The sequence below is a fragment of the Rattus norvegicus genome, chromosome 7 (genome assembly GCF_021556685.1).
Source record: "Rattus norvegicus strain SHRSP/BbbUtx chromosome 7, alternate assembly SHRSP_T2T, whole genome shotgun sequence".
In the NCBI taxonomy this organism is placed as follows: Eukaryota; Metazoa; Chordata; class Mammalia; order Rodentia; family Muridae; genus Rattus; species Rattus norvegicus.
Genome location: NC_141540.1, coordinates 92,454,383 through 92,482,026, shown reverse-complemented (window position 1 = coordinate 92,482,026; position 27,644 = coordinate 92,454,383). Strand labels below are relative to the sequence as shown.

Genomic DNA, 27,644 nt, shown 5'->3' with positions numbered 1-27,644 from the left:
TTCAAGAACTATATTGAATAAGTAGGGAGAGAGTGGGCAGCCTTGTCTAGTCCCTGATTTTAGTGGGATTGCTTCGAGTTTCTCTCCATTTAGTTTAATGTTAGCAACTGGTTTGCTGTATATGGCTTTTACTATGTTCAGGTATGGGCCTTGAATTCCTATTCTCTCCAGGACTTTTTTCATGAAGGGGTGTTGAATTTTGTCAAATGCTTTCTCAGCGTCTAATGAAATGATCATGTGGTTTTGTTCTTTCAGTTTGTTTATATAATGGATCACGTTGATGGTTTTCCGTATATTAAACCATCCCTGCATGCCTGGAATGAAGCCTACTTGGTCATGGTGGATGATTGTTTTGATGTGCTCTTGGATTCGGTTTGCCAGAATTTTGTTGAGTATTTTTGCATCGATATTCATAAGGGAAATTGGTCTGAAGTTCTCTTTCTTTGTTGTGTCTTTGTGTGGTTTAGGTATAAGAGTAATTGTGGCTTCGTAGAAGGTATTCGGTAGTGATCCATCTGTTTCAATTTTGTGGAATAGTTTGGATAATATTGGTATGAGGTCTTCTATGAAGGTTTGGTAGAATTCTGCACTAAACCCGTCTGGACCTGGGCTCTTTTTGGTTGGGAGACCTTTAATGACTGCTTCTATTTCCTTAGGAGTTATGGGGTTGTTTAACTGGTCCTCCAGCATCATGATCAAATATGATTTTGAAACTAGATCTTGCTTTTCTGGTGTGTTTGGATATTCCATGTTTGTTTTGGTGGGAGAATTGGGCTCCGATGATGCCAAGTAGTCTTGGTTTCTGTTGCTTGGGTTCCTGCGCTTGCCTCTCGCCATCAGATTATCTCTAGTGTTACTTTGTTCTGCTATTTCTGACAGTGGCTAGACTGTCCTATAAGCCTGTGTGTCAGGAGTGCTGTAGACCTGTTTTCCTGTTTTCTTTCAGCCAGTTATGGGAGCAGAGTGTTCTGCTTTCGGGCATGTAGTTTTTCCTCTCTACAGGTCTTCAGCTGTTCCTGTGGGCCTGTGTCTTGAGTTCACCAGGCAGCTTTCTTGCAGCAGAAAAGTTGGTCTTACTTGTGGTCCCGAGGCTCAAGTTCGCTCGTGGGGTGCTGCCCACGGGCTCTCTGCAGCGGCAGCAACCAGGAATACCTGTGCCGCCTCTTCCGGGAGCTTCAGTGCACCAGGGTTCCAGATGGCCTTTGGTGTTTTCCTCTGGCGTCCGAGATGTATGTACAGAGATCAGTCTCTTCTGGTTTCCCAGGCTTGTCTGCCTCTCTGAAGGTTTAGCTCTCCCTCCCACGGGATTTGGGTGCAGAGAACTGTTTATCCAGTCTGTTTCCTTCAGGGTCTGGCGGTGTCTCTGGCAGGGGTCCTGCCGCTCCTGGGCCCTCCCCCACGGGAGCCCAGAGGCCTTATACAGTTTCCTCTTGGGCCAGGGATGTGGGCAGGGGTGAACAGTGTTGGTGGTCTCTTCCGCTCTGCAGCCTCAGGAGTGCCCACCTGACCAGGCGGTTGGGTCTCTCTCTCACAGGGTCTGGGAGCAGAGAGCTGCTGCGGGCCGGGATCCGAGGGTGTGGGACTTCCGGTAAACACAGAACGTGCCCGGTCCTAGAGGAATTCTGCTTCCGTGTGTCCCAAGCTCACCAGGCAGCTTTCTTGCAGCAGAAAAGTTGGTCTTACCTGTGGTCCCGAGGCTCAAGTTCGCTCGTGGGGTGCTGCCCACGGGCTCTCTGCAGCGGCAGCAACCAGGAAGCCAGAAGTATGTTTTTATCATCTTGCCTATCTCTTGCCGTATTTTGGAGAGACTGTTGTAAGTTGAGAAGTCAGCATTTGAAAAGAAATTTATTCATGCCTTCCTAGATATTTAATTTTTGATTTACACTAGATAATCGAAATGTTTATTCACCTGTTGACTCTTTTCCCTGGCCACATTAACTCCTGTTAGGTCAGGCCACATCTTTTTCTGGCTTTCTTCTAAATGAATTTGTCACTACCACTGTTGGTTAGGAAACATGCCATCTACATCCCTATTCCCTCTATATTGTCTCCTCTTTCTAAATTCACGTATATCTCACTGTTGTAGGTCACTTTTGTCATTAATTTAATTTTCTTCTTAGCTTCCTGAGATCTGTTTTTGATTCTTCTCTTTCCTTTGTTGCGGCATCTCCATCCTCTACATTTTCAAGATTGCACCTAAGCTTCGAGAAGGGAGAGCCTTCTTCCTGGCTCCATAGCCCAGGTCAACACTTCACATACATATGTAGGTAATAGATGAGTCTTGTGCACACACGTTCTGCGTCTTTTTGGGTGTGAGATGGTTAGATCTTGGTATACAGACTTACATAAGGTTTGACCTTGTTTCTACCAACCTAAATTTTAGTGCAGAAAATGACCAATCAACTCAGCCATTGTATAAAGATGGTTAGAGTTGTTCTAGAGAACTTTGTGGCTGGGAATTCTCAAAGGCATCTTGGAAGGAGTTAGCACTTTCTGAGTTTTAAAGGACAAACAGATGTAATTATTATCAGAAGTAATGAGAGTCAACCTTAAAGTGTATGAGCAGATGGTGATATAAGACATGGCTAGGGAAACTATTAGGGGGACAGATTATGTAGGACTTGCAAATGATTGAGTGAAAGTCAGAATGTGGAGGAGGAAATCAGATGTGGTTCTTCAACTTCTGCCTTGGATGATTAAGAAGAAGCTGGCACCTGCTCTGGTGGATATAAGGATTTATGAAAAAGAAGTGACATTAGGAGAGAGAGAGAGAGAGAGAGAGAGAGAGAGAGAGAGAGAGAGAATGATTGCTCTTCACTTCTGAACCTCACTTCTCTGTAGTTATGCTTTGTCTTACTTAATTATCAAGGACTCACTTCTCTGTCCTGATAAGGACATTCACCATATATTTGTGGATTTTTCTCCAGGGAGATGATATTGTTCTGGAAGAGAGTGGAGATGAGGTACCTCAGTATTATGAAAGGAAGGCCTTACCTCTGTCGTCACACATGTGTACTAAGGCAGACCAGCTTCGGTTCCTGAGCAGAGAGCCCACTATGCCTGTAACTGGTCACTGAGTCAGATGGGAAAGACTGATGGCATAAAGCAATGTGCTGACACCGCTCTGCTAGATGTCTGGAGTGTCGTGGGTTTTCTGACATCACTCATCATTTCCCTCCCTTCTGTAATGGTTAATTTTTATTGTCCACTTGAATGGATTAAGAAATACCCAAGGGATTAGTGTTACACATTTTTGGGTGTTTCTATGAAAGAATTTACAGATAAGACCAACTGAAGGGAAAGAGATGTATGCTGAATGTTGGTGTCTCCATATCATGGGCAGGGGTTCTAGACTCAATAAGGGGGAGAAGAGTAGGATTAATCTGAATGCTAGCATTCTTGTTCCCTCTGCTCCCTGTTCTACTGGGATGTGAGCAAGGAGCCACCACACAGCACTGTTGTTTGGAAGGTTTGACAGCCGCTGTGCTTTCTCCACAATGTAATCTCTCTATTTGGCAGAGTAAAACCTCCTCTCTTAAGTTCTCCCTGTTGGATTTTTGGTATTAGTAAGGAAAAAGGTAATGGATATGTATGTCTCCCCTTTCCAATTGTGATGACTGAGGCCATTCTGTATTTCCACACACTACTGTCTCCTTGTGCAAAACTCAATCTGTACACGAACAGAAGGATGGAGATCTCTTTAGCAATCTCCCCCAGTGTTCCTGGGATTGTACTGTGTCCTCTCTGTTTCTACAATGCTCTCAGTCACCTCCAAACATCTCTGTATTAAGATGTTAGTGGTGGTTTGGGAGATACAAGAGATACTGGGTGGTGCAGACTTATGGGATATTTCTTGGTTGTTAGGGTGCAGAGTTTTGCTAGGCCCTCCTCCCAAAGTGTTTCACGTTGGCAAAGGTCAAAGATATGAGACCATGCAGAACAGATTGAGACCTTTAGAACAGTGAGCCAAAGTAAGTCTTGTATCTTATAAACTCAAATCTGAAAACTCTCAGGTATTTTGTTATAATGATTAACATTGGGGTCTTTGAAGAAAGGAGTTTGGGGAGTATATCCTAGAACACAATGGAGTAAGGGGCCATGGTTAGAGTCTCCTTGTTAAGAGCTTAATAGGACAAGCTAAGGTTGCCTTGGCTTGGGAAGAAACAAAACTGAGAAAACAAGTGCATAATTAATTTTATGATTGTATGAAAGGTACTTCCGATTTTCAGTGTAAACTCCCAACTGTTCTAAATGGAAGCCTACTTTAAATAATTTCAAAGAAATCGTGGGAAACTTTGAAGCAACTCTGGTTGTTATGAATGGGAACCCTTTAATCTCTTATTAAAACGAAGGCAGTGTGATAATAATATAATGGTACCTTGCTTTAAGATTGCATGTTTACTCTCCCCTAAGAATTCCCTGAGGCACTTTAATGCATTGTCATTTTTTACCTCACTCATGACTTTCCTCAAGTGGGAGAAGTAAGAATAGAGATAATTGAATCTTTAATAGCTTATGTCCCATTTTTTTATTCAACTATCTCCCCAATCCACCTGTATTATACCTCTGAAATAGTCCTAAAATGATTTTTACTTCCTGTCTTTTGACAGCCTTGAGGGAAGATTGTTAGAATGATGAACAAAATGATTTGAATGAATAGAGATGTGAACAGTTGGAAGAATAAAGGTTCATTCTACTGGAGACTGAGTAACTGACAAGAATAGTCTACCTCTTGATCATCATAATTGATTCAATTTCCCAAGCTTTTCTAATCATTAAAAAGCTTCCTTTTCCTTTCTGATATTTGGGTATTTTAGTAATGTGCTCTGCATGGACCCTGCAAATCATCTTATATATACACTGTCTTATTTGTATCCCACAATGATCCTGGGTGGAACACCCCTTATTCTTGATTTCATGGAGACTGTCACTCTGGCTTGCCGAGGCCAAATAAGAGGTTCAAGGTCATGTTCCTAGAAGATCCTTGCTAGGATTTGAATCCAAAATATAATGCCCTCCAAAGGTGGACCTTGTGACCACAGAGTTTATGAAGTCTCCTTATGTGGAGTTCTGTTCTTTGCAGCTGCTTTGCTGAGTCTACAGCTGAAATAATGAGGGGTGTGTGTGTGTGTGTGTGTGTGTGTGTGTGTGTGTGTGTGTGTGTGTTCAGGGTTGCTATTGAAACAGTCCTTCAGAGGTCAACTTTATAAATATATTTGAAACAAAACAACTTTACAAATAAAGCCTCTGGCACCTATCAGATATTACATCTTCTTTCACTCCCCCTTGATGGAAACCTTTGGCTCTTCCCGTATGACATTAGGAAGATGACTTGACATCCTCAGGGATGACATCAAAATATAAAGGAATAATAAACAATAAACATTGCACAACTATGCTAATTCATGCCTCACAGGGAGAACAACAGGAAAATCTTAAGAGTTTGCCAAGTGGAAAGAAACAACTAAACTGGTACAGGCAGAAATGTGAATTCAGACTTCCAGATGATAAAAGACTCGTTACAGACAATGGGAATTGGAAAAATTAAAAGCTGTACTCAGCCACATCCCTCAAATATATGCAAGCAGCTAATTCCCAAAGAGATGGATGTGTGTGTCACTTTTTTCCGTTTAATGAAGACAATTAGACTTTGCACATTTACTATGTATGTTTTTTCTCTGTTCAAGTCCTTTTGTCATTGGTAGTGATGAAGGAACTCTCAGAAAGTCAAATGATTGCTTTGCAGGCAGGGCATCAAGTATGCTCCAAAAGGAGAGTGAGCAAAGCTCAGGCTTTGGGTTTGGTATCTCTCCTCTTAGTCTCCCACAGGAGGGACAGAAGCACTTACGGAACAGCTGACCCCGTTTTTGGATCCATACTAAGCCATTATTAGTGTATGTTTGTTCAGTATTGTTATCCTTGGAGCAATCGTCCCAAAATTGCTACCTTCTCCATCTGATACTACTTAGAACAATGTACAATTAGCCACATTTCTTCATGGAGAACTTTTCTTCAAAGGAAACATGATAAACTTTGGTAGTATGGTACCCTTACAAATAATGCTTGATTGAGACAGCTTGATTTAGTAATTTATTTATCAACTTCAATAATTCCAGTTGTCTCTGAGCATTTCAACATCCAATTGTTTCGTGAGTGTATTGGGGTCAAAATCAGTGCTTTATTCATGGGGGTATTCATCTCTACTCACAGATGCATCTTGTCTGCATTTGATATCGCTTCACGCTCATCTATAAGGAATAGTTTCCTCACTAATTAACTTGCTTTTATAGTCTCACTGTGTGATGCATGAGCTTGCATTGTTCTGATAGAATTATTCTTGTTTATTTTAGTCGTTTTGATCAGATTTTAAACAATTAAGGGGTGAAGGAGAAAGGGGGGTTTTTGTAAGCTTTTTTCTTCACATATCCCATTAATTAATAACTGTTTTTAAGCTTTATACTCTGTTGAGGTAGGTTTTTAATAAGTAACTATTGAAGGAGTTGGCAGATTTGTATGTTTGGAAGTAGCCTTAAAATAAGAGTTAAATTCCTAAAGATTGTGGTATAAAATGAAAGATGCAGTTGGAGTCTTTGAAGAATGCCAAATGTCAATCAAGGGCTCCTGACCATCTCAAGGGATCAATGAAGATTTCAGTCAGGCAGAAGAAGGAGAAAGCTTAGTTGTATGGACAAGGAAGGGACACCTTACACTGGTGAGTCCATAGAATAGGTATTGCCCCAAGGGTGGCCGTCTTCTTGTACTTCAACTTTGAACAGCTGCCCTTTCTTCCTTCACTGATTCCCCACTCTCTTTCCATCTGTCACATTATTATTCCTTTCAGCTTGTTAAAGGGTGCCCCATTTACAGGATATGCTTTGGTAAATCCATCTCAGAATTTCTCTGGGGTTGTCTTTCCCTCGGAACTGAGAACAGTATAGTTACCTTACTCTTTTCTTTTTCTGTGATAAAATACTGTGACCAAGAGCAACTTAGAAAAAAAAGCATTTTTGACTTAGAGCGTATGGTTCCAGAGGGTTAGAGTCCATCATGGCAAAGCAAAGTCATGGTGGCAGGTAGAGTTGAGAGATTGCATCTTGTCTGTGAATTGGAGGCAGAGACAGACAATGGGAATGAAATTGCTGAAATCTTAAAGTCCATCCCCAGTGACATACCTTCTCTAGCAAGGCCACAACTCTTAATCCTTTCAACATTTCTTCTAGATGGGATACAAGTGGTTCAAATATATGAGACTATGGAGCCATTCTTGTTTGAACTACCACAATAGTTTAAAGACAATGTTTTATAGGACTGAAATGATAGTTCAGTGATTATGAGTGAAGATGGTCTTGTAGAGGAATATTGTCACCTAGAACCCACATTCTACAGTTTAAAGCATCTGTATCTCCCACTCCAGGGGATCTGTAACTCCCAACTGGCCTTCTCAAGTACCTGTATACACACACACACACACACACACACACACACACACACTTAAAATAAATATTTAAAAAACATAATGCTTTATGAATTAAAATGGATAGATCTCTGTTAGAATAATCACATTTTCCCCACCTTTCATTCAGCTCCAAAGTGACTTTGGGGTGGCTTTATTGGTAAGTAGTGGAAAAGAAAATCCTGAGTATAGCCAGGCTTTGCTGATTGATTATTTCACACTTGTGAAACAATTTTCTGTACCAATTATGTCTTTGCAGATGACAGAAACCATTTAGTCTAATGACCATAATAATTAATTTTCATTATGAAGCAGATTGGTTAATGATGCTGAAGCCCAGATTTCATTATGGAACTAAAACGCAATATTCACCCACACTCCCAGAACATAACTTTCAAGTTTGTTAAACTAAGTAGTAAATGCTACAATTACCTCCCTTTCTCTCTTCTTTTGTTCTCTCATACATTATAGAGTCATCCAAGCCAGCATCAGAATGAAGGTGAGAAGTGTATAGCCATGAGTGTTTTGCTTCACTAAAATGAAATGGAATTCTCAAAATGTAACCACCAGCAGCATTGAGAACATGTTAGAAATTAGGATTTGGGGGCCTTACCCTAGGCTTATTGAACCAGGAGCACTAAGGTGGGGTCCAATAATCAGGGTTTCAGGGACTACTAGATATTTTTGACACAAGTTGACTTTTGGGAACCACTTCTTCAGAGGATAAATTAAAGGAAGCTAGTAAGCTTATCCAAAAAGGTCTCCACTAAAAAGAAAGAATTCAAGCACAATTTATGACAAGCATGTTATCTTATGTTTGGAATGTAAATAAATACAGAATTTAATAGAGATTCAGAACTAGTAGGCCAAGGGACTCCTTTAACTGCTAAGACTGCCAGGAGCAGGCTTCAATGACTCTACAGTCCTAGTGATCTTAGAGGGGATTTTAATGGGTTTTATGACTTTTTATGTGATATCGACAGAATGTCTTTGTTGTTTACTTCTGGGGTGATGGGGATCCAACCCAAGACCTTCTGTGTGCTACATAAAAACTCTACCACCGAGTGCTTGCTTTAAGTCTCACAGAGTAGCATGTTGGGTAAAAATCTTGTAGATAACAGAGTCCCTTTGGTGATCACAAAGTCAAAATTGCTACTACTGTTCTAGGATTCAGTGTCACTTGGCAAAGAAAAAAGAAGTCCACATCCTGGTGTGGAATTATGTGCCCTGAAGATAGAGTAGTGGAAGTTATGATGTAGGTAGAATATGCTAGAAGGTAAAGCTCTGTTATTTTATGCAGTCCATCTTAAATGTTCTCTTGGATGAGCAACATTTAAATGGTGTGAGGAAAAGCAAAGAAATCAAAGGCAGATATCTGAGGCAAAGGAGGGAAAGCATTTTAGGTGTAAAAGAAAGAAATGGAATGTAAGAGCTGTGTCGATAAACAGAAGAGTGAAAAACGTGGGCGATGTCACGAACTTACCATGGAGTCTACACTGACTTCACTGATCTTGCTCTCTTTTCCCTCTTATTAGATCCACCTGGAGGAGAGTTACCAAAAAGATTTGGGTCTACTTATTGTCAAAGTCTGTGGCCTCTTGTGCACTCAGTTGCAATGCCACTCTATGGTAACTCTGCCTGGACTTGTGGTGGAGGTGACTGTCTGTGGTTGCCCTTTTGGGACTATGATTGACACAGGCGTATTCTATAAAAATGACAGTTATGTGACTTCTCCTGTTTTTCTGAGGGAAGAGCCAGAGCTTCCCTCTTTATGCAGCTGTTTTTGGTGATGTCCTTTTACACTGCAGCTGACTGGATACTTGTCAAGTTCAGCTTTGAGCTAAGGAAATCAAGCATATTTTATCCTTTCAAAATGCTCATTTGGACTATACTAGAGCATGAGTTTAAGGCATGCCTGGCTGTATATGCCTTGAGTCCTAGTTAAACTGGAGTCAGAAGTAGGATAGTTCAAGACTGCCCTTGGGTACAGAGAATTTAAGGCCAGCTCAAGAAAGTTAGTGGGAACTGCTCTGGACGTTAAAAGTAACATTGCAGCTGAGAATGTAGCTAGGTGGTAGAAACCTTGCTTAGAGAACAGTAGGTCTTGGGTTATATCCCCAAGAGTGTGCTGCAAGATGAGGAATGAACTTCTTAAGGAAAGTAAGTTAATCATATTTCTATTCTTGAATGCCACTGGAGTAATGATTAGGTCACAGTAGGCAGACAGTAAAGTTCTAGTCAATGATAGATACAAAATGAAGACATGAAGCTCTTCTGTAAGCTATATAGCTCAGAGGTCAGAACACCAGCATTGAAGTCCAGTCTAAGTAGCTTTGCGGTGGGAAACACTGTGATGCATTCAGAGTTGATCTGGAAGTGAATGAAGAAGGACGATGGAAGATGAAAGCTGGGCCTAAGAAAAAGAGTAAAAAGACATCTCTGGTCCTATGCTAGTGATGAAAGACAAGTAATGGGGAGGGTGGGGGCAGATCAGGTCACTCACATCTTTGGAAGATCAGACATGAGTTCTATGTCAGAAAACTATAGCAGCATGAGCATGACCCCCAAGCTAGCATTAGCTAGTTTTGCCTACTCGAAATCCCCAGCTTTTCTAATCGTTTATATACACTGTACAATACAATGAGCTGCTTTGCAAGAGCCATCTTTCATTCCTTCTCTCTCCCCTCTCCTTTCTTCTTTCCATCCTCCCCACATCCCTCCCTTCTCCCCCCTTATCTTACTTCACTTTCCCTCCCTACATTCCATCCCTTTCCCATCCCTTTTGTTTTTTCTCTCCATTTTCCACTGTCTTAATTAAAGTTTATTCATTTTTTTAATTTCCATGCATGTGATTATAGCTTTAAATGCTTTTGGTGGCTTTTGTTTACATGAATATATATTTCTCATATGAAAAACTAACTCATTGGTGACTTTATACACATCTTGTGAATTTGTGCTACAGATGGAAAGACACCTACATTTTCTCATATCGAGTATCTGTGCCTTAAGGCTTGTCCTCAAGTTCCAAAACAAATTATGACTAAGCCTTAGGAATTGCTTTACCACATAGTATGACCAGAATTACATTCATTAAAGATGAAAGAGACTATAGGCTTGTTTGGAAGGCTATACTGACATTTTAACCTATGTGGTTTCACTGAACTTTAAATTTATATAAGACTAATAATTGATTGTTAGGAATTGGTTTCAATGCTTTTATTAATTCGGCCCCTCAAATCTGGAATCTGCATGTCCAAATGCTGAAGGTTCCTGTCCCCAAGTGGTTTTTGATTGATCAATAAACAGCCAGTGGCTGGGCAGGATAAAAGAGGTGGGACTTCTAGGTTCCCAGGGGATGAATGCAGGGAAAAAATAGAGGGCTGCCAGATAGGCAGACCTCATCAGGAAAGAATATCATGGCCAAAATGTAGGTAAGCATCCCATGGAAGGGCTGCCAAGAAGCACTGGGCAGGAAAGATAGAGGGCCCCCCAGAAGAAGCCAGGGAAGCAAAGATAAAATACAGATTTTAAAAGATATTAACTCAGGAATAGCAAAGGAAGATGTTTGTTAGCTGTGGGGAGGATTAGAAAGGCCCAACTATTGAGCTAGTCAAGGCATATCAAAATTAGCTGGTGTATGTATGTCTTTCACTCATGAATCCAGAGGTAATGGTGGATGGCTAGAAGCATGATCTGCTGGAAGCATAGAACAGACTAACCGATTCACTACTACAATTGATTCCCCATATTGTGGGAGCCATATTGGATTTGGGCCTGGTTGCTTTGTCACTGTGTGGCACAAGAAGTTTACATTCACAGAATGTTGTCAGCCTAAACAAGACCCTTCTGGGTCTCCAACAAGGTTTGACCCCTGCTGAGCCCTGCCCTTGCATGTGGAAGCCTTTTGTCCCCAACTGGGAGCAGTCTGGCCAGGTACTTCTCACCTGAGTCAGAATTAGGCTGGCCTTCCTGGTTATTTCCCTAATTTATTCAGGCCACATAGTCGGTCCTTTGTTACGGAAGTCTCAGCCAGGGTTCCCCACTGTGCTTGACAGATACCTGCTAAGTGGTGTTCTTTGGATATATAGTTTGGTCAATAAAGAAACCAGAAGCTCTCTTCCTCTTCTGACTTGACACGAATAACCTGTGTGTGTGTGCTTCTTTCATCCCACAGGCTTTCGCCCGATTCTCGGTACCGTGTCGGTGCTGGCGCTGACACCATATAACAGAGTTTTATTTATTTATTTTTCCTTGTATTGAACATAGGTATTTTTTCATTCATAATATAATCTTTTGAGTAGTTTCCTCATCCTCTGCTCCTCCTAGTTCTTTTCCATCTCTCCTCCCATCCAGATCTATTCCCTCTCTCTCTCTCTCTCTCTCTCTCTCACTAGACAACAAACAGGCTTCTAGAGGATTAAAATAAAATATATTAAAACAAAACAAAACTAACACATTGGAATAAACAAACAAACAAACAAGAAACAAACAGACAGAAGGAAAAGAGCCAAAGAAAAGGAACAAAGAATGGAGACCACCTTGTTCAGATCTTCAGGAATCTCATAGAAACACTAAACTGGAAGCCCATAACATATACTCAAAGGACCTAGTGTAGACCAGTTCAGGCCCTGTGCATGCTGCCTCAGTCTCTGTGAGTTCACATGTATGCGGATCATGTTGATTTAGAGGGCCCTATTTCCATGATGGTGCCCATTTCTCTGTCCCTTACACTCTTCCTGCTCTTCCATAAGGTTCCCTGATCTTTGAGGAGAGGGTTTCGATGAAGACATTGCATTTAGGGATGAGCGTTCCCAAGCTTCTCACTTGATCTGTGTATTTGTTCCCATTTCCCACAGAAAGACACTTCTCTGCTGATAGCTGAGCTCAGCACTGATCTATGAATATAGCAGAATGCAATTAGGAGTCATGTTATTGCTACTTTTTTTAAAAAAAAGAACAGTAATATTTGGCTTTACTTTAGGGTCCTGGGCTAGCTAGTCTCAAAGTCTTGGTCACTCAAACAGTGTCAGTTATGGCTTTCATCTCCTGGAGTGGGCCTTGAGTCAAATCTGATGTTGGTTATTTTCTCCCACAAATTTTGTTCCACCATTGCACTAGTATTTCTTGCAGGCAGGACACTATCAAAAGTTTTGTGGTTGGACTGTTATAACGTTTCTCTTTCAGTAGCCTGAAGAGTACTTTCCCATACCAGAGTTACTATAACATGGGATGATGGCTCTATGTAGGTGCACCAGCTTGACCTTTCCATGTTCAATGAGTTGTGCGGCTGTGATGGAGTAGGCCTCACCCCAGAAATGTAGTAAAGGTTCAATATATGAAAATCAGTATATATAATCCACCACATAAACAAACCGAAAGACAAAAGCCACATGATGATCTTATTGGTGATTTGATTATATGCCAAATGGATTCTCTTTTCTTTTCTGGTCTATTTGGTGTTCCGTATGCCTTTTTGTACCTTGATAGGCATCTCCTACTTTAGGTTAGGAAAATTTTCTTTTATGATTTTGTTGAAAATTTTTTTGTGCCTTTGATCTGTTTTTTTTCACCTCTTTCTATTCCTATTATTCTTAGATTTTCTCGCTTCATAGTATCCTAGATTTCCTGCATGTTTTGTGCCAGGAAGTGTTTAGACTTAACAATTTCTTTGACCATGACATTTATTTCTCCTACTGTTTTTTCAGTGACTGACTGAAGAAGTGTGTGTGTGTGTGTGTGTGTGTGTGTGTGTGTGTGTGTGTGTGTGTGTGTGTGTATACAGGTAAAATGTGTTCCTAGCTATTAGGAGCTGACTCTTAGGGATGTGGATGGACTATGGTGGGGAGTAGGTACAGAGGGGATCCAAAGGAGGAAGGAAAGCAGGATATTCCACCAGGATATTGTTAGTCCTGTATGAGTAGAGTCAGTGAGTGAGGAGGTCTCAGCAGATGATCTGCTACAGAGTAGGACATGACTGATTGATTGGTTTCAGAAGAGCTGGGGATAGGTGAAGATCTGTAGTTAACCTAATTGCTTCTATGACATGGATGAACTGTGGGTTCACAGAAATGACTGCTGGAATTGGCAGTGGGATAAAGCAATGAGTAAGAGGAAAGAATGAAGGGCCCAGCTTAACATTATAAACTCCATTTTGCTGTAACACTCCATTTTATAATTAACTTGCCCTCTGAATGAACTCAGCTACTAGAAAAACTCCAACATGTTCCAGGAGCCATGCCATTCTGGTAACAATCACAATTCCCCTGGGTAAATAGCCATGCAACAATCAATCAGTTCTTCAGAGGAAAGTAGATTGATTAAGCTAACAACCATTGACATATCAAACCGAAATCATAACTAGCCAATAGAAGTGTGCTACGTAAATGTCAACCAGTCATGTAGCTATGAAGTTGGAAAGTCCCTCACCCTGCTACTCTTTGCTTTTGCATACAAGTTGGATTCCTGGTGGTCCCTGGTGGTGTGTGGGGCCCTCTTTATCTGGGCATAACAACAACTTAGGAGGGGAAGATCTGTGTGATCCATTGGAGATGGAGGGGAGAAAAGAAAAGTCACAGCAGGTGGTCTGCTGCAGAGCTTGGGGTTGGACTTGGAAGAACTGACTGAGAGGTGAATATCTGCAGATGGCCTGCCTGCTTCCATGGTAGGAGTGGCCTGCGGGTTCTCAGGGAATCTATATCAGAGTTTTAAAAGCTTTTTCTAAAGGTGGGATTAGAAAAAAATACCTATTTGGTATTAGATGGGCTTGGGTTTCTGCAGTTGTCATTCAAGACATGATTCAGGAGCTCTTTGTGGTCCTAGTGCTTCCTGCCTAGTCCAGTGTAATGAGGCTGGGGCTATATCTTTGGCAGTAGATGGCACTAGATGTAGGTTGATGTCGTTATGTAGGTGAAGGCAGACACAAGATAGAATAAGGCCTGTCATTGGGCGAGAAGGAAGGGTACGAGAGAACAAAGTTTTAAAGGAGAGGGAGAAGCAGAAACGATAGAGGCAACATGGAGACAGATGTAAATGATCCTTGCCGTGCATCTCTACATAGATACAGGTTGTTATGAGTATTTTTTAAGGGATGGATTTCTATAGGTCGATTTATCTTATCTAGGTGGGTTGTTTATATCTTTATCATTTGGTTGTGAGTTTATTGTGTGGCTGTATTGTGAATTGAGAATTTAACATATAAATCTGATTGTTAAATTACAGCTTATTGAGTCTTGATTTTACTGGGTAGTTGAAAGTTTATACTTTAACTACCAGGGGGCAGTTTCGGGGAGTGTGAGCAGAATCCATGGCAGGGAGTCGTGATAGACCAGACTCTGCTGGACTTCTAGAACCATGATTTTAGGTTGGTTCCATATGACCCTGCAGTGCCGGAACTAACTTTGGGGAGCAGCACGGCAGGGTGTCATGCTGGAAAGTCTCTCAGATCACCTGGTTCAGAGAGTACTTGGGACTGGCGGCTCAGATAAAGATACCCTACAGTGTCATGTGGCCCTGCAGTGCTGTTGCTGGCGCGGGAGAAAAGGTTCAGATGTTTTTAATATTTACCACAACAACTAGAAACCTGCACTGTATTTGTAAACCCACTTTGTTTGGGAAGGGTATATATGGATTGCTTTGGCCTGAGAAAATAGCTTATTAAACTCCTGTCTCCAAGGATTATACCTTTGACTTCCTTGATCACTATTAGCACACCCTCTAATAAGGTTAAAATTCAATGTATGGGAAAGTTTTGTTCTTAGGAAAGAAGATTGAAGATCTTCTGTCACGTCATCCTTGTAGTGACTAGATTATTTCTGATCTATGATAGCCAGCACCAACTCAATTTTTGAATAACATACTATTAGATCTGTTGATAATTTCTTCCAGAAAATGTTTCCACAATGAATTTTGTTGCTTCTCATGGTATAAACATCGCCATTGTCTTGATTCTAACAAAACTGAACTCTTGGTAAGCAGTTAGGCCTTGCTGGAAACGATGTCTCTGTATCATTTAGGAAGGAAAAAAAAGCCTGTTAAATAATAAGGCGGGGAAACCTAAAATAGACTGTTTTCAGTGAAAGTGGTTAATTGCTAAACATGTTTTAATGTTAAGTATCTTGGTTGTCAATGAACTTTTCTTCTTTATAGGAATGAGCTTATGATATTAACTCTGATTGAAACAAATGGTCCCATTAATACAAGGAGGGGAGAACATCCTCACTGTTGCCTGCATTCCTCAACTACAGCCCCCCACAGTCGGCCTTTCCTTGTGCAGACAAGCTGTGACAAGGTGGGGGTACTTTGAGCTGAGGACTCTGCTGGAATTCTCAGCTCTTGTGCAGTTCAGGGGGTGAGCTGGAAGCAAGCCACAGCCATGAGGACTGCCACTCAATGGTGGTTCAAGTACTGGGCATAAAACTCCAGGTGGGATAGGAATGCAGAAAGCTGCTAGAACTTTTACTAGTTCCTTTAGACCCTGATTTCTTCGTGTGTTTACAGAATTATGGATTATTTGCTTTGTGTGTGAAGACTTCAATCTTTGTCCAGGTTACAATAGTCCTTCTACAGCTCCTGGGTGGGCAAGCAAAAGCGTCCTTATTTCTCCATTTGGCATTAGTTCTGGGAGTTGTATTTATTGACTAGAATCTTGGCAAAGATAATATTTTTTTTTTTCAGTAACAAGACACTACCTTCAGTTGTTACTTAGAAGGCCTCACAGCAACCAGGTGGAGCATATATCGATAGGTTACCGAAAAAGGAATATATTTTGAACTATGTCCTAAGCCGTTCATTTGCAGTATTAGTAAACTGGAGCAAAGGTTTAATGACAACCCAGCTTTCTGTAGTGGAATTAACTAAATCAAAACAGGACTCGTTTTTGGTCAACTTTTCAGAAAGTTGTTCAGCTTTCCAAGAACTAAAATACAGCTTCCTGTCTTGACTGCTTGAAATGGCTTACTGTCATCTGTTTTGGATGTTAGAGGGTCTGATTTAATTTCAGCAGTAAGGTCCCTCTTTTTCCTTTGGCAGGTGCTAATTATTTAAACACTATTCATTTTAATTTGTTTCCCACCATTCTTTAGAGTTATTTGCTTAACAGGTTTCATTGTGTGCACTTCCTGAAAGAAAAACAGAATGGAAAAAAAGAAAAGAAAAGAAAAGAAAAGAAAAAAAAAGAAAGTGAGAAGAAAAGACGTTGGTGCCCTCAGATGACACCAAGAAACCTGTTGATAGATGGTGTTGGTGGGACGAGGCTGCATTTCATGTATTATGCTACTCATGATCTCGGCTTATGGAATATAATATACAATACATCATTTTTATCTTCTTCATAATAAAAAGTTGCTCTAGGCACAAAGCCTTGGGTTCCTGCATACTAATGATCCTAGCTGCCTGGAAAAACTTTGCATTTCCTGGTCTGTCAATTAGAAGTGAGCCCCAGACATCCCGAGAAATTGAAAATATAGGAGAGACATTCCTCCCAAGGAAAATACTTCTTCCTTACATTCTGGGCATCATTTTCTTTGTCAATTCTTACAGCTTTGTTCCCTCAGCTAAACCAGCTTCAGTTCCTTGATGACTCTTGTTATAAACAGCCCTGGGGTCTCAGTTCCCCTCACTCAGATGCTTGTCAGAGCTGCTGTGCTGAGATGGGATGGCCCTGTGTGTGCTCACATGGAAAATCAGCTTTGCACTGGGCAGGCATGCTGCTGTCACTTAAGTCAGGCTCGAGCCCAAGTTCTTAATGTAAAACTCTTCCAAGAAGTCTACAATCCAAATTTGAAAAGCAGAGAGTAGGGAGTGTGAGGTTTTATAAGACCCCTGGGAAAAGAGAAACTGACAACAGGCCTTTCTCTTTCTTTCTTTCTTTTTCTCTCTCTCTCTTTTTAATTGTATATAGCAAAGTAATTTCATCTCAGTGCAAAATGGAAAAGGTGGGTGCTTGTTTAGATTGAGGCCATTCGGTAATGATTTTAACACTCACTGGAATCCTGTAGCCAAAGAAACACAAGGACGAAGCCTGCAATGAGCATTTACCCTCCTAATTAAAGTTTCAGTACAAATGAAGATGTTACCTGATACCCATCTTCTACTACTTTCAATCTTGGTTTCACTTTTTTACCTTCGGGATTGGCGGCCTTGCTTAGCATCCTCTCAGAGAAATTAGTCTTGTTATGGCAACAGAGCAAATGCCTGTTAGCTCTCTTGCCTGTGACTTCAGCTTACTCAACTTGCTGCCATTTCAAATTCGGAGATTAAGTTTCTGAATAGAAACACTCCATTTCCCCCCTCCCTGCCTCCCTGCCTACTTAGAATAGGGCATCATTAAGAGTCTTTGTCAATGAGATGTTAAGAAACAGAGGTCTGACCCTTTCCGCACAACTCACTTGTCTATGCTGTTATTCACTGAGGTGTTTCTTACCTCAGTGAGCTTCCTCTTGCTTTGATAGAGGTTGCCTGTGGGCGATGTGGTGGCAAAGGTGTGTGAGAGGAATCATCCATTTTCAGGGAAAGCACAGGAGCTTTGCTTGCCATACTTTTCCATGTGGCTCTGATGAACCTTTGAACACAAAGTTTTCAGAAATCATCTCAAGATTTGTTGTTGATAGAGGTTCATGAAGATGAGCAAAAAGATGAGAATCAACGTCTTTTTTGAAACCCTTTAATTTCCATCCTTTTACCCTTTCATTTTACTCAACAAATGTCAACTGAAGTCATCCTCTGTAATTCACAGTGCAATCCTTCCACAAACAAGATAGCTCAAAATCTATTATTTCAGACAAACTTTTGGGGGCTAAAATTTTTGATTATGCCACATGAAATGTAAAGACAGTTTTCTAGAAACATTTACTTCTTTGTAGAAAAAAATACAGCAGTTTAGTCTCTGGTGTGGCTAGAAAGGCTTCCTAGAGGAAGTGTCACTTTACTTGTGTAGTGGAATACCCATACATGCTTGTGGTATACAAATGGTGATGGGTTTGGATGACAGATGCTGTCCTTATTCTAGATATTTTTGAGAGAGAAGATAGAACTGATAAAAATGGAAAAGAGTGTTCAGGGTTTGAAATAATGCCAAGATATTCTCAAATCCTTCAAAGCCATGTAAGGTTTAACAATTTTTCCTAAAGCCAGGTCTGCTCCTCTAGAAGAATTGAGGCAGGAAAGAGCGTTAGGACTATTGGGAAATGACTCAAATTATGGGATGGCGAATGTTCAAAGGAAGGTAAGAGAAGAATGTGGCTGAGGAAACTCTAAAAAAGACTTAAAGCAGGTGAGAAGATCATTCTATCAAATCTAAGACAGAATGGTCTCCATCTGTTATAGAGTTTCCTCAGTGAGGCATAAGGATTGCACTTATCTGTGCGGAAGGGATGGCAGTGGAATTCCATCTAATGCTGATAAGTATCCAAGATTTTGCAAGAATTCCAAGCCAGTCTGTTCTAGATATACATACAAATACTGACAGAATTTATAACAGTTTTGTGGTAGATTCGTGGGTAGGTTATTACATTAAAAAAAAACCATCACAAGAGCAATTTATACCAGTTCTACATATCTAATGGGGACAGGGTGATTAAATGACGGTTTGATGACAGCACAGAAAAATACTTCAATGTTTGTTGGTCATATGCTCCCATCATCCTCATCCAGAGAGGGGGGGGGGAGTCACCTTGATTATAAACAACTTCATTTCCTATCAGGATAATTCCTCTCTAGGTTTATTTGGGGAGATGATTCAGTATTCCTGGGGTGTCCACTTTTAAATCTGTCTGGAGTAGTAGTTCTATTTTTCCGTTTAAATAAGTCTTTCATTCACCAGGTAGACTGTGGGGATTATGAAAAATATACACAGTATTATTTTCTAATATAAAAATAGAGGAGGAATTAAAGTGAAATAACTGAAATTTACAAAACAACAGCAGCAGCAACAGCAACAACAACCACAACATCTGCCTGAAGGGTGGTGGAAAAACTTGAAAGTGGGTTAGATGGAGAAGACAGTAAGGGAGCCTCATTCATGAATGATGTTTTAAACTTGATAGAGCTAGATCGCTGGGAAGAGAAGCGTCTTTACTTACTGATAATTTTGGTGATGGTGGTGGGATTTGGGTCCAGAGTGAGTCCCACCTTAAAGGTTTATTTGCACAAGATTAACTACCTGAAGCTACTTTTCATTTCTCTAAGTGCCCATCTTTTCTAGTTTATATAAGAAATGAGAGGCAAAAGGAGCCAAAATTCCACATGTAGTGTAGACATCTTTCTCTTAATAAGGTCCATGGGATCTCAGTGCAAAGGAAGAGCCAAGTGATGTCCGTAACTGGCCTTCAAGGAGAACAGGAACTTGCCTAGAGTAGAAGTCCTATAACATCTTCCATCCCCAAACTGCCACCGTTTCATCTCAGCTCTCATTCCTGCAAAGCAGATCTGGCACACTCTAAAGATGTGAGAAATCAAATGATGGAGTATGATTTAACTGACCCATCAGGGCTGCCCAAGAGCTGTTCTCTTTTCTGGAGTGGAGGGGCTAGGAATCCACAGTCACTGCTCACATCTATGAAGCAGGTACTGCAATGTGTGGTAGAAAGTGCTCTGGATTACAAGTGAGAAGGGCACAGGACAGTGTAGCTTTGTAGTTGTCTAGTTAAGGAGCCCAAGATATGACTAGGCTTCTCATTCTTCTTTAATATGAGACAAAAACTCTACAGTGTACATGTGTGTGCATGTATATGTGTGTGTGTGTGCGCACACATGTTTTAGTTATGTCTTTTTTTGAGATTATACAGTAATTACATCATTTTTCCCTTCCTTTTGCTCCCTTCCTATCCTGCCAGTCACCCTCTTCACTCTTTTTCAAATTCATGGTCTCCTTTTTCCATTAATTGTTGTTCTATACATATTTATGTTTATATATATACATACATATATATGCGTATATATATTCGTGTATGTGTACATATATATTCCTAAGTACATAAGTGTAGCCTTCTCAGTCTATATAATCCTACTAGTATGTATGTTTTCAGGATTGGCCAGTTGGCATTAGATAAGCAATTAGTGTGCTCTTCCCTGAGGGAGATGATCTCTAAGGTTCTCAGCATTCTTCAGTTGCTTGTAGGTCTTGGTATAATGTTGATGCTTTCTGTGCTCCATGCCCAACATATGCATGCCTACTGTTGTTCTTATTCAGCTCATGTTTAGCCAGTCATATCGGTGAGATTCTATGAGGATGGGGGATGAGATAGCAGTAGAATGGGGAACAGTAGGGAAGAGGGCAAAATAGCAGTAAGGGAGTCTGAGAAAGTAATAGGGTGTCATAGTATTACCTGTCTACCTAAAATACCTATAATATACATGAGTTATTATATAAATATGTGTATATCATTTCAATAAAAAAGTTTCTATCTAGGTTGATATGCTTTCTCCAAAAGTCAAGGGCCATCTAACAATAACTCCCAACACCAGGCATGAGGCATCTCTCTTTTGAGTTGTTGGTCAGTGTTGACCAAGAGACTACCAAAACTTTACATGATATTGCTGTTGTCCTTGCTTACCTCTAGAGGAGGAAGGTAAGTCCCTATTGCTAGAGACTCCATTCACTTCAGACACAGTCCAGAGGCCCCTGAACTGGAACTGACTGAAAGCCCCTGTCTAAGGCTTAGCTTTCATGGAACCAGAAGGTGCCATGCCAGCTTTCAGTGGTGGGAAGCAACCAACAGTCCTACCTAATAATGACATTGATGAACTATAATAATGACTAGTTTGCCACAATAGCCACAAGAGTACAGTAGTGACATCTGTACTTCGGCAATAATCAACAACTCTCTAAGACCTGTTCAACAAGAGGGAAATTATGCCCGCTACTAGAAACATAAACAACTACCCCAGTGCTAGTGAAGTCATGGAGGAGGACCTACAACTTCCACTTTGCTAACTGAACCCAGTCTTTAACTACATTTTTAATATTTGTCCTTCTGACCACAGAAAAATGTAGTTCTCATGCCTCTTCAAGGACACTTCTCTTTCAAACAGATGGAGACCATTCTGTAATGACAGAAAACAGCGATCAGCCAAAATGAAGAGTGAGGGAACTCAGTCCCAGTGGATACATCTACAGCAGACTCCCACACCTAAGAATCAAAGATCGTGTGGAAGAGGTGTGGGGAAGATTGTCAGAGCCAGCGGATCCAGGAGTTTGCTATGAGACTGTATTTCCTAAGAATGTCAGATACTGCACCCATAAAATATCACTGACATATCTGTAGTATTTTGATGATTGGTTAACACATGGTAAAGAGTCAACACATGTAAATGGGAATTTCCATGAATACACTTGCCACTGCATTGAGATCAGAATTCTGTAACTTTCCATGAAAGTGTTCAATATACCAGGTTGAGGCTGACTTTTCCCTTTTCTCTGCATGTAAGAGGAACATTTTGGTTTGGCTTTTTAGAAACTGGTAAAATAGATAAATTTTGGGTGTGAGGGTAGATAATATTCCTTGCATCTGCTTTCTTCTACTGTATATAGGAAATTTAAAAATGTTTATTCTTAACTAATATAAGGCAAATAGAAAATAGTAGTGTGCATAAATGAAAGTTTTATCATTTATCCTATTAAGTTTAAGATGCAAGTAACTTTGTTGAGAGAAATTAGTTTCCTTCTTCTTCTATTTTCTGGCTTAGACTGACTTTTAAGTGGGAGCTTGCTTTTTCTTTGGCATCTATGGTATTTAAATACCATTTTATCACCCACGGTGTCAAATGACTGTATATTATCCAGTGTGCAAAGGGTTCTCTGTCTGGATTGTTATTAAAATGTCAATTATGATTGCATCAATTGGAAAGTTGGATATTTAATCTGAGAAAATAAACTAAGTATGTACCCCCTCCTGTGTTACATGGCTTTGGATTCTGACTTCCTTTCTGATATATAACCACTGGCTGCTTAATACATGAGACTCTACTTGATTCTAATGTAATAAATCAAATCCTTGTTACAATTTGAATGCATACAATTTGCATGCTTTCCCTCTTTAGTCAGTATAAAACATAACTTACCTTTTATATTTAATTATTTTTATATACTTATTGTATATGCTAGTGATGGGTGAGTTTATAGTTCTGACGCTGCTCGATGTCCTGAATCCAGGCATTTTATTTCAGTCAAGCAAAAAACATGTTGGCTTTCCAGGTGTAAAAGATGATTACTAAGACAGCTGTATTCTGGTGTCTGGAGATCCCAAGAAGAAGAGGAAGTCAGTGAGAGGAGAAAGCATGCTTCTCAGAAAAGGACAGAAGCACAGATTTGGGTTACAAAGAATTGAAGTGATCACTCAATCTAGTGACACAGGAATGAATCTGCATCACCAGCAGAGCTGAAGTTGGGCAAAGACTTTGTTCCAAAGTGAATTTTGAACATGGCTACTCCCCAGGTTGTCATTCTTCTACTTGAGGCTATAGAAAGAACTCAAATGAGAGGAGACCCAAGTGGCTGCAGAAACAGTGACTTAAGGAGGAGGTGTTAATGGAATTTAGGTCGGGTTTCATTTCATGGAAAAGAGATCAGCCGATGTTATGAACTACTAAATACAACTAGATTGCTTAAGAACTAGTGAAGATTTACAAACTCCTTGGGTTATTTCCTCTGAGTTGTAGTCAGTTTTTACACAGTTCTCGCTGTGCTTGGCACGATGGGTTGAGCAATGCCTCAGATAGGTGCTTGTGAACTTTTTTGTCTCGCACTTGTTGAATGCTTGTACAGGGTAGCTCTTTTCTTTGTACAAGAAAGTATTTTTTCAAATAGCTTAGATATTGTTCTGCCTTAAATATTATAAACAAATTCCTTGTGCTTAGGACTTAAAATAGCAGCTTGGCTAGTGACTGGGGTTGTAAGAATAATCACAGGAGCTCTGAACACCTGGAATCCTCATCAAACCTTAGAAAACACTGCCACCATTGTCCAGTGGTGGTGTGAGCTAATTGAAGAGTTACTGTGCAATAACCTTTTATTTGGATCTAATAAAACCATAACCCCAGTGGAAAGTATGGTGTTTACCCACTGGACTCTTGCATATTCTAAGTCATTTCTGTGTTAGAGGGAGGAAAAATAATAGCTGTCTTCTACTACTAACGGGAAAAAGTTATTTACACTTTTTTTGTAAAGTTATGATGTGTGTTAGTTATGATGTGTGTTTGTGTGTGTGTGTGTGTGCGTGTGTGTGTATGGCTGCACGTGTATATGTGCATGCATGTGTTTGTGTGTATGTGTTCACATCTGTGTTGGTAGAGGTGTGCAGATACACAGTCCTATAAAGAAAAACAGTCATGTTCCAGGGGCCTAGAATCCAGAACACAGTGCAAACCTTGTGCACATAACAGGCTGGAGTAAGGGCAGCTGGTTTTCCCTAAATGTCTAGTACCATATGGTATTCTTTTCAATGTCATGGGATTGATAGATTTTTAAAATGTCTGCTAATGTCCTCGAAAAGAGATTCCTATTGACAAACAGAATTCATACTTCAGAAGAAAATTTCTTCATAAGCAAAGAAGATGGATTGAAAGAAAACTATTTACAATATTGATTTGGAAAGATCTCCACCCATTGTCCAAGTTTGAATTCTAGTAAATAATGATGATTTTGCGGTAAGGCAGGTCTCTGTTCCTTGCTAGAGATGTCAGGCAGGCTCTCTTCTGCTCTGATATCCAGTGCAACGCATGTGTCAATGCCTCTCATAGTGTTTCCATATGTGCTTTTTTTCATCATTTAAATTTTTCCTGCAGTTTTACATTGTAAGAAGATCACAATTTTCCTGGAAGGGAATCCCTCTCTTATGTGCCTTGCTTTGTCTGAACACAGGGACTTTGGTGATGCTTCAAAAATACGTCTTTTGATTTGATTTGTTACTGAATAACTTCAGTAGAGTTAAAGAAGTAACTTTGCTCCCTTCCCCAGCAATAAACAGCCATTAGTTTGTTATTTTAAGGTTGCCTAAGGCCAGGTTTTCAGAATAAAATGAGTGTCAGCCATCTATTAAGAAAACAGAATTATTTAACACAATAAACATTTTAGTGTACTTTTGGCCTAGAGGAAATTTTTTTTTGTCTTTCTGTATGGCCCAGATTCTTCAAATAACGACTTATTCCTTATGTTTATGTTCCTGGTTATCAGGGAAATCTAAGTCTAATCTAAAAAGGCAGAAAATGCACTCTAAATATGGTCTAATGGTGAGTGAAATGCAGGGATAATTCGAGAGTGGCTCTTAGAAAAATGTCAATAAACATTCCAACATGCGACCCGGGGCTCCAGGGACTTAGATCTTGGGGTGGAGGCTTGTACTTAGCTCTGCAAGTGATTAAGATTACAGGTTGCTGGAAACATCCCCCTCCTGTGTGCAGAAATGTCTCAGCTTGCAAGGCCTGTGACAGCACAGAGAGGAGGTGCTGCATGAAGTGTGCCTCCTGACCCCGGGAAGCTTCAAGAGTTCCCAATCAGTTGATTTCATGTTCTTAGGCTAATTCCATTTCCTAGTCTGAAGACTGAAAGAAAAACATCGGAGAAACAAGGGGGGGGGGCTCGAATTCTTGCTTTTATCTTCCCGAATGTGATTATTAATGGCTATTTTAGAAACACTTTTAAAATTTGAAGGCATTTCCCTGCCCCCTTCTATTTTTATTCATAAATCCTGGAGCTGCACCCAGCCTGCCTTCTCTCCTTTTTCCAGATCCTTCCCTCTTGCTGTTTCAGACCCTTAGGCAAGTCTTTTCATCCTTTCTGCATGCTGCAAAGTAGAGGAGCTTGTGAGCCCTGTAGCTTTGTGTGCACCCTGTGTCAGAGGAAGGAATCCAGACTTCTTAATGCAGGGGCACCTATTGATCAATCCCACTCACTCTTTTTGTAACCATCAGCCATCCCCCCAAATCTCTTGGCACCTTTTGCCTTGAAACCAGAGCCCAAGGAGGTCCGACAGCCTCTCTTGCTGTGCCAAGTACCACTCAGCTTCAGCTGAAGTCATGTTTACATATATGATCTTTCCATGCCATTTAAAATATGTAATGGATACTGTGAAAACAATAGGCATATTCAGGCTCCAACACTGTGCACAAATGAGAGAAATATTCCAATACTCATATCAGGGCCTAATAGGTATAATTTTGCTCATGATCAAGTAATGTGTAGCAGCTTTCCCCAGACTGCTGGCTCAAACAAAGAAGTGGTTGTCAACCTTTTCAGAATCAGATGTTAATGATATTTCATGTCTTTGTTGAGTCTGTGGAAAGCAGCTACTGCACCTAGAAGGGAAATGACTTCCATACCAACCGCCCTCAGCCATAATCATTTGGACTGGAAAAGCCGGACCCCGTCCATACTTACATTTCAGAAAGAGGTGTGAAGGAGGATTCCAAGACAGCATCGACTGAGCTGCCTCCCGTTTCCCTCGCCCCATGTTCAGTCTTATCAATGCTGTAAGAAGACCTTATTATTTCTAACATATAGACGGGGGAAAATGTAGCATAAACAAAGGCCTGGTGTGTTTTGGCAAAGCGGAGAAGTGTTTTCTGTGTTTTGAGTATTTTTGGAAAGCTCTGAAATCCTGAAGTCATACATCTTTCAGGCCTGGAGGAAGGTTTCCTCAGGCATCACAGGCACCCAGCTGCTCTGAGAGCTCTTAAGTCGGCTGCATCTTCAGGGAGGTGCTGTACGCTCTTTTTTTCTGGAGTCCTTTATGAAACACTCAGTCCTGGAATCATTTGCTTTCCTTTCTATACTTCTCATTTGTTCTCTACTATGGTGCCTCCATGCAAACAGTGCTATTCTTCATAGTTTTATGGGAGCATCTTCATAGAAGCAGGGCGAGGGGGGAGGGGAGAGGGGGAAAGGGGATAACATTTGAAATGTAAATACATAGAATATTCGATAAAAAAGGGATAGGTTTTATTTTCTATAACAAGTCCACACATAAAGTGGGATCCCTTAGGATTGTGTTCCATCCAGCTTCTGAGATTTGACGGCTTTCCTGAACCGCCTTTTTAGAATCTCAGCCTTGAGTCCTTAGACATTGTACAGTTAAGTTGTGAGATTATGGTAGAACCGGCTCTTTGGGGCAGAGTCACATACATCATGGCAGACCACAGGCACCACTAAAAGCTTATAACCTAGAAAATGTACGGCACATCATTTTTTTTTCCCTCCCACACCAATATTGCAATCTCATAATTTTAACCCAACGAGAGTGAAACATCTTTGAACACAGGTATTTTGGCAGTTGTCCAAGGTAAAATCAGGAGGTATTTCCAGTTATACATGTTCATTTATGATGACCATGTCAGTCCATCTCTGTCGTTGTGCAAATTTTATTATATAATTTATTCAATCGTATGAAACCATGAATACCATATATGATTTGTTCAATCATAAGAAACACGTCTGTCAATATGGAGCCTTCTGTGTGCCTAGATTTACTCGTCTTAGAATTCCACCTAAGTTCTAAAGGACTTTATACACAGGATTGTCATTGTATCCTGTGTTGAGTAAGATATTTTCCAGATTTGGTCAATTAACAAGAGTTTGGTCCAAAGAATTCAATCACCTTAGTGACTTAGAAGTCTGTTTTTCATTGTCACAGCCTAGTGTTCTGTTCCTAAAAGTACTGCTCATGGACAAACAGGCAGCACCCGAAGGCTTCTAGAAATGCAGAAACTTGGTCTCACAAAAGACATCATGAATCAAGTGCCTGTGTTCATGATCTCCCAGTATATTTGAACAGCAAGGACCAACAGCCTTCTTGGCAGCTCCTAAATTGTGTAGGTAATTTTCATGTTAGAAAGCTTTGAAAATACTTATACATTTTTCATGGTCAGGGGAGAATTATATAATGTAGCAATATCTTGGGAGTCATAATGTATTTCTCTTGGACTCCTTACTTCTGAGGAGTATGCTTTGGGGACAGTCTGACATCATCATCACCATCACCATCACTATCATCATCGTCATCATTATTATTATGTCTTGCAATACAGATTAAGTTGACCTGGAACTCACTATAGAGCTCAGGCTGATCTCAAATTTATAATCTTACATATTTGCCTCCTCATTGCCGCTATTAAAAGCACGTACTACAGCAAGTAGCTTTATAATTTATGAAGAGAACACAAAGAGAATTATCAGAAAGATTATATAAATGCGTTGTACTGT

The 27,644-nt window shown here is 40.4% G+C and overlaps 1 protein-coding gene across 5 annotated transcripts in view; it reads left to right on the top strand.

Moving 5' to 3' along the window:
* The first annotated feature begins 740 nt into the window (after window positions 1-740).
* Window positions 741-27,644, top strand: part of LOC148004792 (uncharacterized) — an 83,628-nt gene continuing 56,724 nt past the window's right edge. The window contains exons 1-3 of one of the 5 annotated variants that reach the window (XR_015624807.1): window positions 741-1,229; window positions 1,535-1,762; window positions 21,482-22,461. Coding sequence is in view for 1 of the 5 variants with exons in the window: in XM_087559499.1 (XP_087415625.1) it covers window positions 953-1,229; window positions 1,535-1,762 (505 nt within the window). In the remaining 4 variants the exon portion in view is untranslated. Of the gene's footprint in view, window positions 1,230-1,534; window positions 1,814-21,481; window positions 22,462-27,644 lie in introns of those variants that run through there. The other 4 variants (XR_015624808.1, XM_087559499.1, XR_015624810.1 and 1 more) reach the window with 4 other exon arrangements.